The sequence below is a fragment of the Peromyscus californicus genome, unplaced genomic scaffold (genome assembly GCF_007827085.1).
Source record: "Peromyscus californicus insignis strain IS unplaced genomic scaffold, ASM782708v3 Scaffold_18__1_contigs__length_77618521, whole genome shotgun sequence".
Taxonomy (NCBI): domain Eukaryota; kingdom Metazoa; phylum Chordata; class Mammalia; order Rodentia; family Cricetidae; genus Peromyscus; species Peromyscus californicus.
This window is the reverse complement of record NW_026294480.1, coordinates 59,534,539-59,552,765: the sequence shown is the minus strand read 5'-3', so window position 1 is coordinate 59,552,765 and position 18,227 is coordinate 59,534,539. Positions and strand designations below refer to the sequence as shown.

Here is an 18,227-nt window from a genome sequence, read left to right as displayed (position 1 = left end):
GAAACCTCCAGTTTACTCATTTCTTATAGAAAAGTAGGGCCGAATTACAGCAGTTCGGAGAAAGGCATTGGGATGAGTTCTGGGCATTAAAGGGAAGAGGACAGCAGGGGACGGAGAGGAGTCTGGATAACTGCAGGCATTTAGTGTGGACTCTGGGTGGGGAATAATGTGGCCACCAAGACGGAGAGGCCAGAAGAGTCAGGGACAAAGGCTGTCTGTCACTGGCGGCCACTTGTATGTAGCTGGAAACAGACCCAGCAAAAGACAAGGCCAGAGACGGAGATTGGGAATCCAAGGGCACGTGGAGAAAGGAGAGCTAGCTTTGATTAGTGAGCACATTCTGTGCTCGGCACTTCATGAGTCGTCAGAGCCTTTCTATAGATAAGTAAGTACCTGCCATTGATGTAACTTTAGTGAAGTTCTTTGCCGGGGTTAGAAAGCTAGGAAGTGGCAAAACCACACCATATGTCTGTGCTGCGCTTCCTTCCTGATGAGGGAAGGGTAGCTGAGTGCACTGCCTCCCTGTGGCAGACACAGGAGTGACAGCCGCCGCCGCCGTACCTCCACAAGGGTCGCATCTGCTCCCTCCTCCCTCTCAGGAACCTAGCCAATCTTCACATCTGAAGATGACATCTTATATTTTAATTTACTAATCATAATCCAGCTCAATCCTGAAAACACGTCAGCAACTCCTCAGACCCATGACGGTGGCAAAACTAACAGCAGGCTTGGACTGCTTCGTCCTGTCTTAGTGACGGAAGGCCTAAGTCACAGGTCATCTCATGGCCAAGGAAAGAAAGCCTTAGCATCACATAAGCAGAAGTAACATAAGGTGTAAGGATTTGTCCTCGACTTCTCCAAACACCAATGCCCAAGACCACTTACCCCACCACACTGCTAAGAACAGGAAGCAGGAATTTTCCTGCTCACTGGAGTGGGAGCTTGGTCAAGGGATGTCAAAAACGGTGCAATTTTTTTTGTCTTGGGTAATGATCCTTTTCCTAACATCCACTGTTTCTAAAGATGGACACAAATTACCAGAAATGTGGAGGGGTGAGAGGGAACTCTGCCTGGAGAGAAGCAATCCTGGCTGGTCAGGAGTTAGAGGACCTGGAGTCCGCCCTGCCTCAGATATTCACAGCTTTACTCACAGTTGCTTTGTGGTAATTTCCTAATCCTCTACAGAAATGGTGAGAGTCAGCAATTACGCCATAGATTTGGTGCAAGGATTAAGGAATTTACAGAAAGCACTTAGTGTAATCTCTTCTAAGTCCTCAATACAGAAAGAAAACCAAGAGAATCCTGTCTTTCCAAACAAATACTTGGAGTTTATTTTGTTTTGTTTACCTTTTTTGGACAGGGTCTCTGTGTAGTCTTTGATGTTCTGGAACTTGCTATGTAGACCAGGCTGGCCTTGAACTCACAGAGATCCTCCTGCCTCTGCTTCTTCAGTGCTGGGATTTTAGAAGTCACACTGTGTGAAGGGCAGTATAACCTGTTGTCAAAAATGATCACATTTTACTATTACTATAGAATTAGATTGAAGCCAATGTTTCTTTTTTTTCTTTCTTTTTTTTTTTTTTTTTTTTTAATTTCTCTGTGTAGCCTGGTTGTCAGGGAACTTGCTCTGTAGACCAGGCTGGCCTCGAACTCAGAGATCCTCCTGCCTCTGCTGTGTGCTGCCTTCCGAGTGCTGGGATAATGGGATTAAGTGCATGAACCGCCACTGCTCCATCGAGGCCACTGTTTCTTTGCATCGTGTTATAATAGAGCACTCAGCTAATCATCTTTATCTTACAGCCCAGCAGTGGGAGTGTCCTCTGTGGATGCAGAATATACTGTTATTCTTACATAGAGAAACACCACCATCAACAACAACAAATTGGGTGAGCAAGTCCACAGGCCTGGGAAACCAGAATGCTTAAACAACAGACCTCCTGGTTACTTACCCAATCCTGTGGGAATAAAAGATCTTTGGAAAAGGAAAACCTAGTGTTGGCTAGGACTCCAACTGATGGAAGTATAAATTGATAAATTCTTTCTGGAGAGCCATTTGGCAATTAACATCATTTTTTAAAAAACACACGCAGCTTTCAACTCAGCAATTTTTCCTAAGAACAAAAACTTGAGCCCCAAGATTTAGCAACAACATATTTGTTGACAAATGATTTCTAATTAAAAAAAAAAAACTCAAAAATCAGAATCTAAGACTATAACAAGATTTGATGATAGTTACATGTATTCAGAAATATATTTATATAGTATTTATATAGTAACTGAAAAAAGGCAACAAACCATTATGTGAGTTAAGATTCTTTGGTTCAGAGTGAAAGGAAAATAATTCAAGATAGGTCAGGAGGAAATGAAAGTAAGAATATGATGAATGGCATGAGCCAAGACAAGCGGAGAGGCCTCTTAACTGAAATGAAAGCTCTGGAGGTCTGCCCCCAGTTCACACACCTAGCTGCCGAGTGCTCCATCTCACTAACACCAGCTCTGCTGGTTGCCGGTTCCTTCTCCATGGCACAGCACGGCCCCCCATACATTCAGTTCTGATACATCCACTTCAAGAATGGAGACGTGATGAGGTGGACTCACCACGGTGTGCACACACCCTACTTGACACAGTACCAATGTGGTCTTCGGGGACCCAAAGGAGTGGGGCTTGCTACAGCAAGAGAAACAGCCGTGAAGGGTTGTGCAAGGCCCACAGGATGTGCAGAGCAATTTCAACTGCCTGGTTTTGGGAAGAAACTTATTTTCCTAGATGCAGGGCAGGCTGGTAGGTGACCCACACCATGCGGGCATGGCGGCGGGACTGCAGTGGACAATCATTCATAACCCAGTTGCTGCATCCGCGCGCGCGCGTGTGCCCAGAAATAGTTTATTATAATAGAGAGGAAGAGAAAGACAGAAAGAAGGCAGAAAAGAGAGAAAGAGAAAGAAAGAGGGGGGGTTGAGGGTGGGAGGAAAAGCGGAAGAGAGAGGAGAAGGGGAGGGGCCTTTCCCCAAAATGAGGCTTTTACATCAGGAGCAGGGGGGTGCCAAGGTCAGAAATATTAACACTAACAACAACTGAAATTCCCATGAAGTACAGACCACCTCCACACTGTGTTTCTAGTAAATGAGTTACTAGTAAACCATGAAAATCCAAACTTACTTTTTAAAATGAAAAATGGAAAATAGTGTTTCTTATTTTAATTCAATGTGTATTTCTCAAAATAAGATGCGCTGTGAACATGACTTTAGGTTAAACTTTACATCATCTTTAGTTTCCAGGTGAGAAATCCAGCACACAAAATGGAAGGCCCATTCGTCACAGAACAGCAGCAGAAAGCGTGGTCAGGGAACAGAGCACAGAGTTAGCAGATCAATACAGTCCTGGTACAGAGGCACCCAGCTGAACCCATGAAGACAATCCTAGGCCAAAAAGCTAATGGACTTCTAGGTGATCTTGCCTACCTCAAAACAGTCATCATATTTAATGTAGTAAAGCTCACATTCAACAACCTATAGAGGTCTAATGCAATGGAGAAATTGCCAATGTGTATTGCTGAGGACTTTAAATCTTTTATACTGTGTTTAACACATAATAAAATGATGCAAAGATTGTTTTAAAAATGAAATGTGAGGGGCTTGACAGCTGGTTCAGCAGGTTCAATTCCCAGCACCCACACGGCAGTTCACATGGGGTCTGCCTTAGACCTGAGACAATTCCTCTTCCTCCTCCTCAGTAACTCCAGTTCCAAAGATCCGACACCCTCATACAGACATGCGTGCAGGCAGAACACCAATGCACGTGATAAAAATAAAATAAATCACTTTAGAAGAAACAAATGTGAAATACCTATATCAAAGCTACAAGTATAATTTCTGCCTCTTAACTGCTAATACAGTGTTTAAAATTATGCAAACAAACATCCAGTAAACATTATTTTATTTTATGACACTCTGCATTAATACAATAAATATACAAAACTTCCAAACCACTGAAAACATGCAACATGAGAGGGACACACGGAGGGCATTTACACAGAACCGTGACATTTGCCATGAGGGCAGCGCAGCATTACACACCAACAAAATATACAAACATCCCCAGAGAAAGAAACCAAGCCCCAAATCACAAATCACCAAGCAATGATTTTCCAGTGTTCAGACCCTAGTTTGAAATAAAATAGCCACCATTTAAAATCAAAAATGGAAACGTGACATGGATACCTGTTCCACGTGAAGCCGCTTCATGGCTGTGGCGCCAGGTAACATTGGGATTCAATAGGAAACACTAACCATCTTTCACCAAATGAACCTGCACTACTGGCCGGCTGTGGAGAGAATGGTAAACCAGGAATTTCAAGACGCTTTCAACACTTGACCTAGCCGCAGGCACTGCCATCATTTTGATGCGCCTCTGTGTCTTCAAACAACACAATCTCTTTCAAACTTGTATGAACCCAAACAACTGGATTGAAACAGCATTTTCCTCTTCATACACAAAACATAATGTGCTGGAACTATTCTTTGCCATTTAATAATGCCACCTCTGGGGACTTCTACAGAATGGAGAGGGAATGTTCCCATTTTTGAAGGAAAGTATTTTTTAAATCTCTGATGTATCCTTTATTTGTACTTCAAAGACAAATAAGCATGAATTTGGAATATAAGTACATGGTATAGCTGTGTACTTTCATAGTCTTAGTGATTCAGTGCCTATAAAATCCATACTTGATAAAGCACAAGCTCCACCAGGTCTCACTGAGACCTCAGGCTCTCAACTCCAGCTGAGCTGGGTAAGAATGAAGGGAGATAACACTAATCAGAAGTGTTCATAAAAACAACTTCAAATTCATATTCGGAATCCTACTTCCTTCTAAAGAAAAGTAGTATCTTCAGTAGTCAGTGAATTCCCAGTATCCCACAGACCTTCTTCATGTGGACATGTGGGCCAGTATCCCACAGACCTTCTTCATAAAGTCCAAGAACCATGCCCCAGCCTAGCACGAAACTCCCTGACTCCAGATTTAGGGAAAGAATAAAGTGTCTCAACCATTTAAACCATTTTTAAAAGATACCCTGTCTCGGCGGCCACCCTTGCTTAAAATCAACTTGGATAAATCACAACCTGTTATTCTGTAGTCTAAAACTAGTAAGACTTTCAAAATAAAAGAGTCTGACTTACAAATGTTCTTGAGACATTTAATCATTATTAAAAATGATTAAAAGTCTGAACCCACACTGGCCTGTGCTGCACAGTAACGATGCCAATATGATTATATTAATAATGAACACATTTAATTGTACTTGTACTTCCTTGCTTGGTGCGACGCTTTACATGTATTTAGTTTGTCTCAAAAAGTAAACGACAGGGACATTAAAAAATCAAGTATATTAGAAGTGCTAGGGTCTTTTATTTTTAATGCAACTAAAAGTGAGAGGCTAAAAGAGAAATCCCTTAAATACTGTATGTTCTTTTTATTCAAGGGTTAGGCTAGCCTTTAATACCTGTGCCAAAATCTCTCTCTCTCTCTCTCTCTCTCTCTCTCTCTCTCTCTCTCTCACACACACACACACACACACACACACACACACACACACACACACACAAAGCTGCCAAATACAATCCCAGTTCAATTAAAAAGATTAGCCAGAAGAATATACCAAAGTTTCCATACAGTAAAATTTTACTAAATGAATACTGAAAATGAAGAGGGCAGAAAGGAATTATCACTATATTCTATTGCATCAATTCACTACCTTCTCTTTTGGATAATGCACTGCACATTATATTAAAGTCTTTATACTCCAGTAATTTTTTACTTAAAAGAAACTATTACAGAAAATGATTTCTGATTCTATAAAGAGCCCCAGCTCCTACCACTATAAGCAGTACAGAACCCAAAATACTAATTCGTTTCACTTAAGAGACATGGTACCCATGCAAGATACAAGATTGTTATCAAAATATTAACTAGTCTAAAAATAAAATAAAAGAAGATAAAATATACATTATCTACTACAAAGCACACAGGCTTTTCACTGGTGACCGAACCTCATAGAAAGCAAGCCCATTTAAAAACACTCAAGTCTTTGCTGGCCTCATTCCTGCAATATTAATAGAGAAAAAAAAAAAAGAAAAGAAACAAACGTGGTCTCATTTCCAATGTATAACCCTTATCTCTACTGACACTTGGAAGATCTACTGTGGTTAGTCTCGAGTGCTTTTTAAATCTTGAGTCACATACTCATTTCAGTGTGTCACCACTGAAATAATCTGAGGAACACCATCCCCCAAAAATATGGAGAATATTTATTTAGCAGATAAGTTTTCTTCTGTGAGGGGCGTGGAAATATTAAGAAACTATTAGGCAAAGTAATAAGACGAGGAAGTTTCTCTGGTTTTAGACCATGCACATGTGAATAGGAAATACCCATGCTGTGTGTACTGTGTGTTTCCAACATAAAAATAACTGTAGAATACAGTAACCGGAGGAAAAAATACAGTCAACAGGTAACAGGCGCTGCTGTGAGGCTCCCTACATCTGGTTACCCTTGAAGGCATTCTGCGCCGCACTGGTTGCTGCATTTGAGGCTGCATTTGCAGCCGCAGTCTGGACAGTCTTGTTGGACATCACTCCCGTTGCAAACTCTTGCTGGGCCTTCTCAAAGCTAGCACCTGTTGTTCGATACAGTCCATGGACCTGCAGAGGCAGACAGCAACGCGAGAGGTAAGCAGCAATCTATGCACGCGCTGCCTGCCAGCTGAAGTTAATCCCACCGTCCCGCACAGTGTGAAGACCAGATGGAGGGCAGCGGGGAAATGGGAGAAGAAAAAGAAAACCATGAAATCAGCAAGAGAGATGAACAGAGTGGGATTAACGGCAGCGTAGTGCTTTCAAAGAGAGTAACTGCCACCTTTACTATAACTAGACTACCCTTTATAGGCAATAGAATATCTTCACAAAGCATTTGCTTTAAAACGCCAAGTTAATGACTTAGTGGGACTTATGCATCACTATTCTGAATCATATGCTTCCAACTCCACACTCCCCACAAATGAAAAGAACATCTGAAGATAAGACATTTCAGTACGTTTTAAAAATTAAAGCACTTAGATAAAGCTTACTTTTTTTTTTACATAAACTTGGTTTTTAAAGTGAAATAACTTCAAAAATTCTTTTGAAATGCAGAAAGTCCTTAGTAACTAGCGTATTAATGTGGACATGAATATTTATGAACAAGTTCCCAAATTCCATAGAAAAGATAATGGAAAACAGGTTCCCAAAAGAATATAAATTGTGTACTATTTGTTGCTTCAACATTAAGTAATTCCAACTAATTCAGAAGTTAAGGAAAGGGCAGTGTCTGGAGGTTCTGACGGCTTTCTGCCGTTCCTAGCTTGCTACCAGACTCCTTCAGAACATCTACCACAGTAGCCCTGAAACACTAGCCAGAGCTTTCTAATAGTTCACTGCGGAAACAGAACATTTAACACAGTTACAAACAATTGATAGGCCAGGCGGTGGTGGTGCACACCTTTGATCCCTGCACTCCAGAGGTCTCAGAGGCAGGCGGATCCTGAGTTTGGGGCCAGCCAGGTCTACAGAGTGAGTTCTAGGACAGCCAGGACTACACAGAGAAACTCTGTCTCAAAAATACCAAAGAAGAAGAGGAGGAGGAGGAGGAGGAGGAGGAGGAAGGAAAGGAGGAGGAGGAGGAAGAAGAAACACACACACACACACACACACACACACACACACACACACACACACACGTAAACATCGATAGAAATCCGGCCCATCTGTGGAAGCTAAGGGTTTCTGCCTATGAAGCAGCTCAGTAGATAGAAATCCTTTCAACACCCCAAATCTGGGCTAAGAAACACCAGCATGGCAGAAACCAAGGCACAATGAGCATCCAAAAACCAACAACGACCAACTCTAATTGTGTAAGATTTCAGAATAATAACGAGTTCTCAACAGTACATTCATTTTCATCTAAACAAATACTGACAGCGTATTTAGCAAGGGGAGAAGGGAGGAAAAGCCTGGCCAAGCCACTAGTTCAGGCGGGAATTACATACACAGACCTTCCCCAGGGCACGCACGGTCATGAAGAGCCTGACCCCTAGTGGTGATAAACTAGGGCTGCATACTCCCACAAGGGTTTTTGTTTTCTGGTTGTTTATTTTTGGTCATTTGTTATTAGTTTTTAAGTCAGTGTTGAAGAATCAGTTGTTCTCAGGTCTCAGTTTACATCAGAGTTAGAGTAGATTTGAAGAATGCTGATTGGTTCAAGTTATAATTTAGTTTATACTACCATTTATTACACTTCAGGACATCATACAGAAAATCATTCATCTGAGCTCCTCACTTCATAGGTAAGAAAGAGACAGCACCGACTGATGGTGAACACATAAAAGAGTCAACTAGTAACTTTACATTATGAGTTGAAAATTAACTAAAATATCAGAGTATGCACATAATGCTGACAAATACTTTGATCTTATTTGGGAAATAAATATATTTATTTTGAATGCTTGGCATGTGAATATAAGCTCCATTATGCAACTATCCCTTTCATAGAAAACAGTTAAAACAGAAGGGGAAAGGAATTCCTGACTGCAGTTCCGAGCCTGCACATGACTGTCTGATACGGCCACTGTGGAATGAGAGCTTCCTCTATGCCCTGCCTCCTACTCTCTTCTCATGTTGGAGAGTTCTGGAGTGTTCTGCCCTTGGCCCTCTTCTGGCTCTATGCTTCTATAGGCTTTCTCAGGCTTCATTCACCTCGGGAAGCCAAACCTTCCCAATCTGAAAACCCAACTTGAATTTCTTTGCTTACGTCTCCTTGTCTGTCTAGAAGTCTACCACATGTATTCATACTAGTACTTCAAACTCCCCCACAAAACCGGAGATCACTTTGACCTCCACACCTGCTCTTTTTACTTTATTTTGTGCATGTTGGGGGTAGGCCATCAGCACTTCTGAGGTCAGAGGACAACTGGCAGGTCTCCTTCCACTGGGTGAGTCCTGGGGTCAGTCACAAGTACCTCTGCCCACTGAACTATCTCACCAGCCCCAAACCTGTGCTTCCTAAGTGGCCCATCCCCTAAAACATCCTTGAGTAGAGTCCAGAGAGAACGAGGCTAACCTTCTCATAGTGGGGAACTCAGGCTACCATCTCTGTTGGCTTCCTGTCCTCCACCCTCATCCACAAATCCTGTATCTACTTCAAGATAACTCTGCCCAAACTTGTCACATCAACCCAATTTCTCTGTGCCTCCTTTGTGAACCACCACCTTTTGGAGAAGATTAAAACTTTTTAACAAGGTCTAGTTTTCCAGACCCCGCAAGATCTGAGGATACGGATGTGTTCAAGCTCATCTCTACCCCCACCTAGTATTTTCTCTGCTCCATCCTACGCTCCAGCTGCTCCCCAGCCCATGCTAGCCCTTTCCAAACCCTTGAACGTGCCACTGTATCCTCACAACCGGATCCTGCTTATCCTCTATGCCCCTCCACCTTTCATATCCCCTTATGCAGACAATGGTAATGATGGGCAGTTATCACTGTGTCTCAGCTAAGGCTTGCTGGCTGGCACCTGTCTGTATTCCCAGCTACCCTGAGGCTGGGAGGGAGGGGGACAGCTAAAACCCAGGAATTGAGGCTAACTTAGATTGTAGGGCAAGAACTTAATTTTCAAAGCCAACACTAAGAGAAAAAGAAACCTAGACTCCCAAACCTTGGCTGTGCATGCCCTAGGTCCCTACACTCCCTTCTGTGACAGCCGGGAAATGACTGGCTTGTGGTACACATTCTCTCAACCCCAAGGTGAGCCCAGGGGCTCATGCCTGGCACAGGGCTTAGCACTGTCACATACCCGACCGCTGGTTTTATGGGACAGAAGTGCACAGAATGCCACGAAGCCTCTACAAGACTCTGAACTCGCTGTATTTCTAGTTTTAGACAACATACCCAATAGTAGGTGCTTGCCTAGGAAGGACGGAGCCCTGGGTAAAAACTGAGTGTGGCCATGCACACCTATAGTGCCAGCACTTGGTGGGGAACACAGAAGGGTTAAGTGTTCTTATAGATCTGAAACAATAAAGGTATTAACGGTGGCTAGGCCATAGTTCCCAATTATTAAACCAAATGAAGGTATTTTGTAGATGAGAACCCACTGTTAGTTAATATAAGTACAGAGCATTCTAGATGATCTATATCTGACTAGACCTAAGAAAGGCAGTAAGTAGGGCTGGAGAGATGGCAGTTCAGAGTGCTGTTGTCTTTCAAAGAAGCAGATTTGGGTTCCCAGCACCCATGTCGGACAGCACCAGGGGATCTGATGCCCTCCACTGGCCTCTATAGGCAACCCCTCCTCCCCCCCACACACACACTTTTTTCTAAGCAGGCAAGGCTCCTCTAAGGAAGGAGGTCTGGCCTGTGGCACGGGGCTACAGCTTCCTTCTGCAGCTCCAGCCTGCCCCTCTCAGTGCTAGTGACATTTTACTGTCAACTTAACACAACCTGGATCAGACTGGCCTGTGGCCATGTTGTAAGATACTGTGTTGACTGATGATTGATATAAAGAAGGCCCAGCCCACTGTGGGCAGCACTATCCTTGGGCAGGTGGCTCTGGGTTATATGAGGAAGCTAGCTGAATGAACCAGAAAGCAGCATTCCTCTGTGGCAGTGGTTCTCAACCTTCCTAATGCTGCGACCCTTTAATGCAGTTCCTCGTGTTGTGCTGACCCCCCAACCATAACATTATATCATTGCTACTTCATACCTGCAATTTTGCTACTGTTATGAATCGTAATGTAAATATCTGATAGGCAAGGTTTCTGATATGTGGCCCCAAAGGGGGTCTCGACCCACAGGTTGAGAACTGCTGCTCTATGGTTTCTGCCTAAGTACCTGCCCAAACCTCCCTCAGCGGTACTGTGACCTGGAAGTACAAGCTGGAATAAGGCCCTTCTTCCCTGGGTGCTGTGGTCATGGTGCCTATCGTGGGAATGGAAAAGCAAACTCAAACCTCTCTAAGAGTTTGCCCTCCACTTTGGACTCGCCCCAGCAGCCTCACAACTAGATATGCCAGTCCCTGCCAGCAGTTCTCTCCTTCTGGTCTGTTCTCTGATGGGCTAAACCAAAACAGCAGACCCTAAATCAGACTCAGAATTAAAGGGTCAAGATTAAACAATACAAACCATGGTAATTGTGGGGGGCTCTTGCAATTTACATTACTTTATCCTCATGCCAATCCCGTGGAAGTGGTTACTCCCATCTCTGGTTTCATTCAGAAAGCATTTACGTGCCCATCCCACACTAATTGTGCCTGTTACTGCTCGGTGTGAGGCTACAAATGAAGGAACACAGGTCCCTGGGCACAGGCAGACAGTGAACCAGGCGGTTAGAGGACCCTGTCTGGGGCACAGCAGTACAGCAAGGCGTTCGTTTCAGTATGAGCTGGTGCAAAGCCAGGTCCCTGGCCCTCTTGTTTGAGGACACTTACCACACCAGGCACCATGTGAACCATGAGGCCTATATCCTGGCACATACCCCAGGCCCCTGAGATCCTACGGAGAACAACAAAAACCCTAAGTTCCACAAGGAAGCAGAGAACTGCCCCCAGACACATGGGTAACAAGCAAGACTGTGAAATGGTCGGGATGGTCTGAGCAAAGGCTTGAAAAGGCATGACTGGGTCTTCAAGCGGCAGAAAGGTGAAATCGCATAGCACAGCAAACCGACAGGAAATGGCAGAGCAGTCCGAAGAGAGTGCAAGCCCTTCACACCACGACCCACTCCTGAGCCCCAGTCCACACCAGCATGCTGCAAACAGCAGGTTCATGGCGGCAGTGGCTGCTGTCCTTAGATTAATGCAGAGAACATTCCAAATGTGCCGAAGTCAGGGAGGAGTGAGTGAACTGTAAAAGCTTTTCTGGTTGTCAGAGGTTAGGAATGGAAGTAAAAGACAGAAAAAACAAACAACAACAGCAAAAACCCACATCCATATTCTAAAAAGGCCACCGAGAGCAACTGAAGACAAGTCACCTTCAGAAGTCATGCAACAGCAGTGACAGTACTGACCGTGTAAATGGAACTGCAAAGGTCTCCTTCCCCATCTCAGGCCCATCTGTGCTCTGAGAGCTTCTACAAACAGCTTTGTTGACGGAAACTGTATACTACGTCATGCATCCCTGTACACTGTGAAGATGTCTGGGTTTGTACAAAACATGCTCTCTTCTAGTCCAAAACTCTCAGCCATCGAGGTGTGGAAGATGGAAGTGATGCGGGAAGATGAAATGCCTAAGCAAGCTGCGTACAGCTCAGGACAGGGAGCCAACGGTGTTCACAACCTTCACTGGCCAGACAGAGAAACGGGAGGGCAGAGCCTCGGAAGAACCTGCTCACAGAGGCCTGGGGAGTCAGTGTGTGACAGAGACCACAGCGGTGCGGGATGGACATAAAACAGGCTGGGGAGTCAGTGTGTGACAGAGACCACAGCGGTGCGGGATGGACATAAAACAGGCTGGAGGAGTCAGGGCTTCACAGAGTTTCAGCGGCCCCTATGCTTGGTGCAGAAAGTTCAAAGCTTCTAAGAGAAAAAGAAGCAGCAAAACCAGGGACTCAGACAGGAGGAGCAGAGCCAAGCACAAGGGCCTTGGACAGGGACACAGCGGGCAGGAAGCTGACTTCAAGGGCAAAGCGCTCTTCAAGAGAATGGCCAAAGTAGCCATTTCCTTTTTTCCTTTTTTTTTTTTTTTTTTTTTTTTTTTTTGGTTTTTCAAGACAGGGTTTCTCTGTGTAGCCTTGTTCTGGAACTACCTCTGTAAACCAGGCTGGCCTCACACTCACAGAGACCTTCCTGCCTCGGCCTCCCCAGTGCTGGGATTAAAGGCGAGCACTACCACCAACTGGCCCAAAGTTGGTGTATTACTTACACATGTTCTGAAACTACCAGGCAGTATAAAGAAATGGTGAAAGATATCTAATGCTTAAATAATTTAGTGTCTTTAAATTTTAAATATGGACAAAAATATGTACCTGGTACAATAATTTCACCTGTATTCATTCATCAAGCTAATAAGCTTCATACTGAAAAATGCCCACAAAGGTCCGATTTCAAAACTGACTTTGAGGCTTTAATTCACAATGAAGCTTTCACTGACTGGATTTAAAAGTGCACGTTCAGGAGCTTCATCCGACGCGCTTGGCACCAAAGACATTCTGATTTCTGAATACTGCACACATGTCATGAGATGCCCTCGGATGGGACTCAAGTCTAAACATAAAGTTCATCTTTTACACATACTGTATACATATACCTCCGTGTAATTTTACAATATTTTAATGTGTTTGCCTTCCATAACTATAATCTATAATCTCTCTGTGGGGTCAGGTAGGAATTTTCCTCGTATGGTACCAAGTCTATGCTCAAAAAGTTTCTTATTGTTGAGCATATTGATGTCTAGATTTTCAAATCAGCGACGTTTTCACTTTTTATGTGAATCTTAAAATATGATACAATTTTTACTATGTCTGTATATAACCATAAATCCTAATCCTTGGAGAGCAAGCATGCAGAACCCCAGAAATGAGCTGGGGTCCCAATGGCCTAACAGCAGGGTCCAGTTCCCCGGGCCGACGGGACCTGACATCGGGGTCCAGTTCCCCGGGCCGACGGGACCTGACATCGGGTCACTGTAACATGTCCACTTACTTTTTTAAACATGACGAGTGAGATCACTGCGGATGCTGTGAAAAGCGCTGCGATGATTATCATCATGATTCCAACTGGAATGTTCTTATTGAGACCAGTAAGGGATGAGATCCAACCACTGCGGAACAGCAGAAATGTAATCAGGCCAGTAAGTTAATGCACCTCTCAAAAACAGCAACAAGGAACGCAAGTCATCACTTCTGAAGCCAGGCGACATGAACATTCTTTATATGGGATCATTTCTCAGCCTCCCACAGGAGGCTGCTTATTCCACAGATAAGGACTACCTTAGAGCCTCAGTGCCCAGGTCACACAGCTGAGAGCATCAGTCTCAATCTGCCAGCAAACCCCACCCCTGAGCCCAAGAGTTCACCAGATTATTGTATTTTTAAACACTATACGTAGTAAATGTGTGGGCTCTTCATTATATTTTCAAATGCTCATTTTCAGTTAAGGAAGAAGATATATGCAGACCACATATCCAACAAGTGATTCATTTTTAGAATGCCGACTGAAATCTTACAGTTCAGCATTAAGGCTGAATGTCACATGTTTGAGCCCTGGCCTAGCAGGTGACAGTTTTAGAAGGTCGCAGATATCTTAGGAGCAGGGATCTAGTAGGAGGAAGTAGGTCCCAGGTCCCAGGCACTGTAGGGTCATTCATTACTCCTGGCTGCCTCCGGCCCCATTCCCCACCTCCTCATCAGCCATCCATGGGAACCATGCTCTATGCTCTGGGACTCACAGACCGAGGGGCTCCATGCTCTACCTTCCCTGCCAGATGGAATGAAATTCCCTGAAACCATGACCTATGACCTCAAAGAAATGTTCCCTCCCTTAAAGTGCTTTTGGGCATTTTCTCACATTGATGAGAAAATACATTCAGTCACATCAAAAAGCAAAACAGCAAAAAAGTACAACCCAACAAGTCATTTAAAATAGGCAAACCATGTGAGACATTTGAACAAAGGGACAGAACAATTAGGAAAATAAGCAATAAAAAGATGTCAACATATTAGTCATTAGGTAAAAGTAAATCCAAACCACACACACACACACACACACACACACACACACACACACACACACACACACACACGCCCCTATCAAAATGGCTAAGATAACAGATAGTGGTAATACCCACTGCACTGTTTCCAAGGATGTGGAGGCTGAATCTCTCACAACTGCTGGAGGGAATATCAAATAGAACATCCACTCTAGCAAGTTTGTCAATTTCTTTAAAAAGCTAAATATGTGATTTCTAAATGAATTAACAAATTATAAATATAGTGTTAATCATAGGAATGAAAACTATATACCTTTGAAAACCCGGCCCCAATGCTCATGGTGGTTTTATTTCTAATAGCTCCCAAACAGAAACAATTCAGGCATCCTTGAACTGGTAAGTGGTTAGGCAAACAGTGGTACATCCATTCAAGAACAAAAAGATGGTTCTGGAAAGATGCTCAGTGATCAAGAGCACCGGTTGTTCTTCCAGAGGACCTGGCTTCAAGTCCCAGCACCTACATGGGAGTTCACAACCCTGTTGACTCCATCAACTCAACCCTGTTGAGTCTCAAGGGTCTGATGCCCTCTTCTGGCCTCCATGGGCACTGCATTCACATGGTGCACAGGCACAGACTCAGGCAAACATTCATACACAGAAATAAAAATTAAAATGTAAAAAAATAAAAAGAAATTAGGGCTACATGTAGCTGAGGGGAAAGCCAGTATTTGTAGACTATATGATTCCATTTACATAAGCATCTTACACTGTTGGAGTAACAGAAGTGACAGATAGCTTAGGAACGCCAAAGGTGAAGGAGTGGGGACAGGAGAGCATAAGTGTGGCCATGCAAACAGCAACATGCATCTTTCAGTCATGGAAATGCTCTGTCAACATCAGGGTCCTTGTTTTTATAGTTTACTGTATTTTATACTATTGGAGACACTGGGTGAAGGATGCCTGGGAATTCCCTATGGTCTTACAACATGTCAATCTACAGTTACCTTCATTTTTATTATGATTAAAAATACCCAAAGTACACAAGGCACAGCTGAAAAGAGTATTTGTGCCCATTAGCAGACTCTGTGGTACCTAGGGACAGACTGCTAAGTTCGACTTTACAATCCTCCCTATGTTTATATTAAGAAGCTGGTGAAATTATTTCAACTTCTAAAGAAACACACACACACACACACACACACACACACACACACACACACACACACACACACACCATTATAGCAATGCATTTTTAAAACATTTAAAGCATTTCCTCTCCTTCACAGGCCAGACTAAGCACTATCTAAAATAATAATGAAAATAGCTTTTCCAAGAACTAACTGAATCTGCAGGAGCAGTCTGTCAGCCAGTCACCCCCAGTCAGAGGCAGGGCACTAAACTCAAGTGCTCACACACTAGTTCTGAGCTCACTGCAACTTCAGTTAAGGACACATGGCAAACAGCAATGCCATGCATGCTTGTGCATGCAGAAGCTGGAAGGAAGGCAGCTCACTATAAAGAAAGACAGGAGAGGCAAGTCTGTTAAAGACACATCCTCTTCCACCCACCCTCTCCCTCGGGGATGTGCCCTCCATGGAGAGAGAAAATAACAGGTCTCGGTTACCTTCTAGCCTGAACCCCAGATGTTCCTACTTCTACTAAATGAGCATCCCACCATGGTGAGAACGCTTTTACTGTTGAAAGGCGTGTGTGCCTGTACATACACTCACTCTCACACATTTCCAAACATGTGTGTGTGTGTGTGTGTGTGTGTGTACACAACAACGCTTTACACTTAACCTGTACCCTTTTCCTTCAGATTCTTGAAGCTCTTCCCTCCAGACACTGACTGTGTCCTCTTTCTGATCTCTTTGGTCTCCTTTACACAACTCCTTCCAGTGCCCATTGTATACATTTTATTAAAATAGATACCTAGTGTGCTCGTTTTTAAATTGGGAGCCTAATGTTTGAAGAGAATAGCTTTTTCAAAGTTATGTTTTAGAGTGTTTTAAGTTGGTTTTTTAAAGCACTTTTGTTTTTCTGTGTTTGCTTTTGCTAATCTGATTTTTTCTGTGTTTAACTCACTCGGATACACAAAATTTGTTACACAGATTTTAAATTAACAACTTAACAATAGTAAATGACTTACCAGTTTCCCCAGTTATGAAATCCTGCGGCCTGGAGCACATGTACAGCAAACTGACAAATGTACACGAAGAAGAACACAAAGAACCTGAAGGAACTGTCACTCCTTTAAAAGAAAAGGGGAGAATGTCATTCTTTACATCATGCCCACAGCCACAAGCAGACTGACACCAAACATCACCATCCCATGAAGCACCTCCACTCCAGCACCACCCTGCAAACAGCCATCCATCACTATCCCATGAAGACCCTTCACTCCAGCATCACCCTGCAAACAGCCATCCATCACTATCCCATGAGACCCTCCACTCCAGCAGCACCCTGCAAACAGCCATCACTATCCCATGAAGATCCTCCACTCCAGCATCACCCTGCAAACAGCCATCACTATCCCATGAAGATCCTCCACTCCAGCATCACCCTGCAAACAGCCATCACTATCCCATGAAGATCCTCCACTCCAGCACCACCCTACAAATAGCCATCCATCACTATCCCATGAAGACCCTCCACTCCAGCATCACCCTGCAAACAGCCATCCATCACTATCCTATGAGACCCTCCACTCCAGCAGCACCCTGCAAACAGCCATCACTATCCCTTAAGATCCTCCACTCCAGCACCACCCTGCAAACAGCCATCACCATCCCATGAAGATCCTCCACTCCAGCACCACCCTACAAATAGCCATCACCATCCCATGAAGATCCTCCACTCCAGCACCACCCTACAAATAGCCATCACCATCCCATGAAGATCCTCCACTCCAGCACCACCCTGCAAACAGCCATCACCATCCCATGAAGATCCTCCACTCCAGCACCACCCTACAAATAGCAATCACCATCTCCACCTTACTCTGTTTAACTTCTAGCTGCACCAGAATTCACCTTGACAGAAAATTCAGTTTTCCATTAAAAAAAAAAGTTTTCCTTGGTTTTGTGTATGGTTGTTTTGCCTGCATGTATGTCTGTACACTATGTGTGTGCAGTGCCCTTGGAAGCCAGAAGAGAGGATCAGATCCCCTGGGACTCAAGTTACAAATGGATCTGGGAGCTGGAAATCAAGCGTGGGTCATCTGGAAGAGCAGTCAGTGCTCTTAGCCACTGAGCCATCTCTTCCAGGCCCGGGTTTTCCTTTCTTAATGAACTACTTTGCAGAATTAGCACAACTACTGAAAAATATACTATTTGTAAGTGTCGACGGGTGTGTCTTTGGACTTCACCCTTTGATATTGAGAACTTGTCTTGAGCTTCCTTCTCTCCCCCCTCTCCTTTCCTCCCTCCCCCCCCCCCCCCCCCAGTCTCCTGTCATCCTGGCTGGCTGCTTTGAGGATTACAATGAACGGGATGTG

At 43.9% G+C, this 18,227-nt stretch overlaps 1 protein-coding gene across 3 annotated transcripts in view; it reads right to left on the bottom strand.

The window, feature by feature from the left end:
- Positions 1–3,920: 3,920 nt before the first annotated feature.
- Positions 3,921–18,227, bottom strand: part of Scamp1 (secretory carrier membrane protein 1) — a 98,172-nt gene continuing 83,865 nt past the window's right edge. For 2 of the 3 annotated variants that reach the window (XM_052743554.1, XM_052743552.1), the window contains exons 7-9: positions 16,878–16,979; positions 13,723–13,840; positions 3,921–6,698 (exon numbers count right to left, since the gene is read on the bottom strand). In XM_052743554.1, coding sequence (XP_052599514.1) covers positions 6,534–6,698; positions 13,723–13,840; positions 16,878–16,979 — 385 coding nt within the window. In that variant the 3' untranslated portion in view covers positions 3,921–6,533. Of the gene's footprint in view, positions 6,699–13,602; positions 13,654–13,689; positions 13,841–16,877; positions 16,980–18,227 lie in introns of those variants that run through there. The other variant, XM_052743553.1, reaches the window with a different exon arrangement.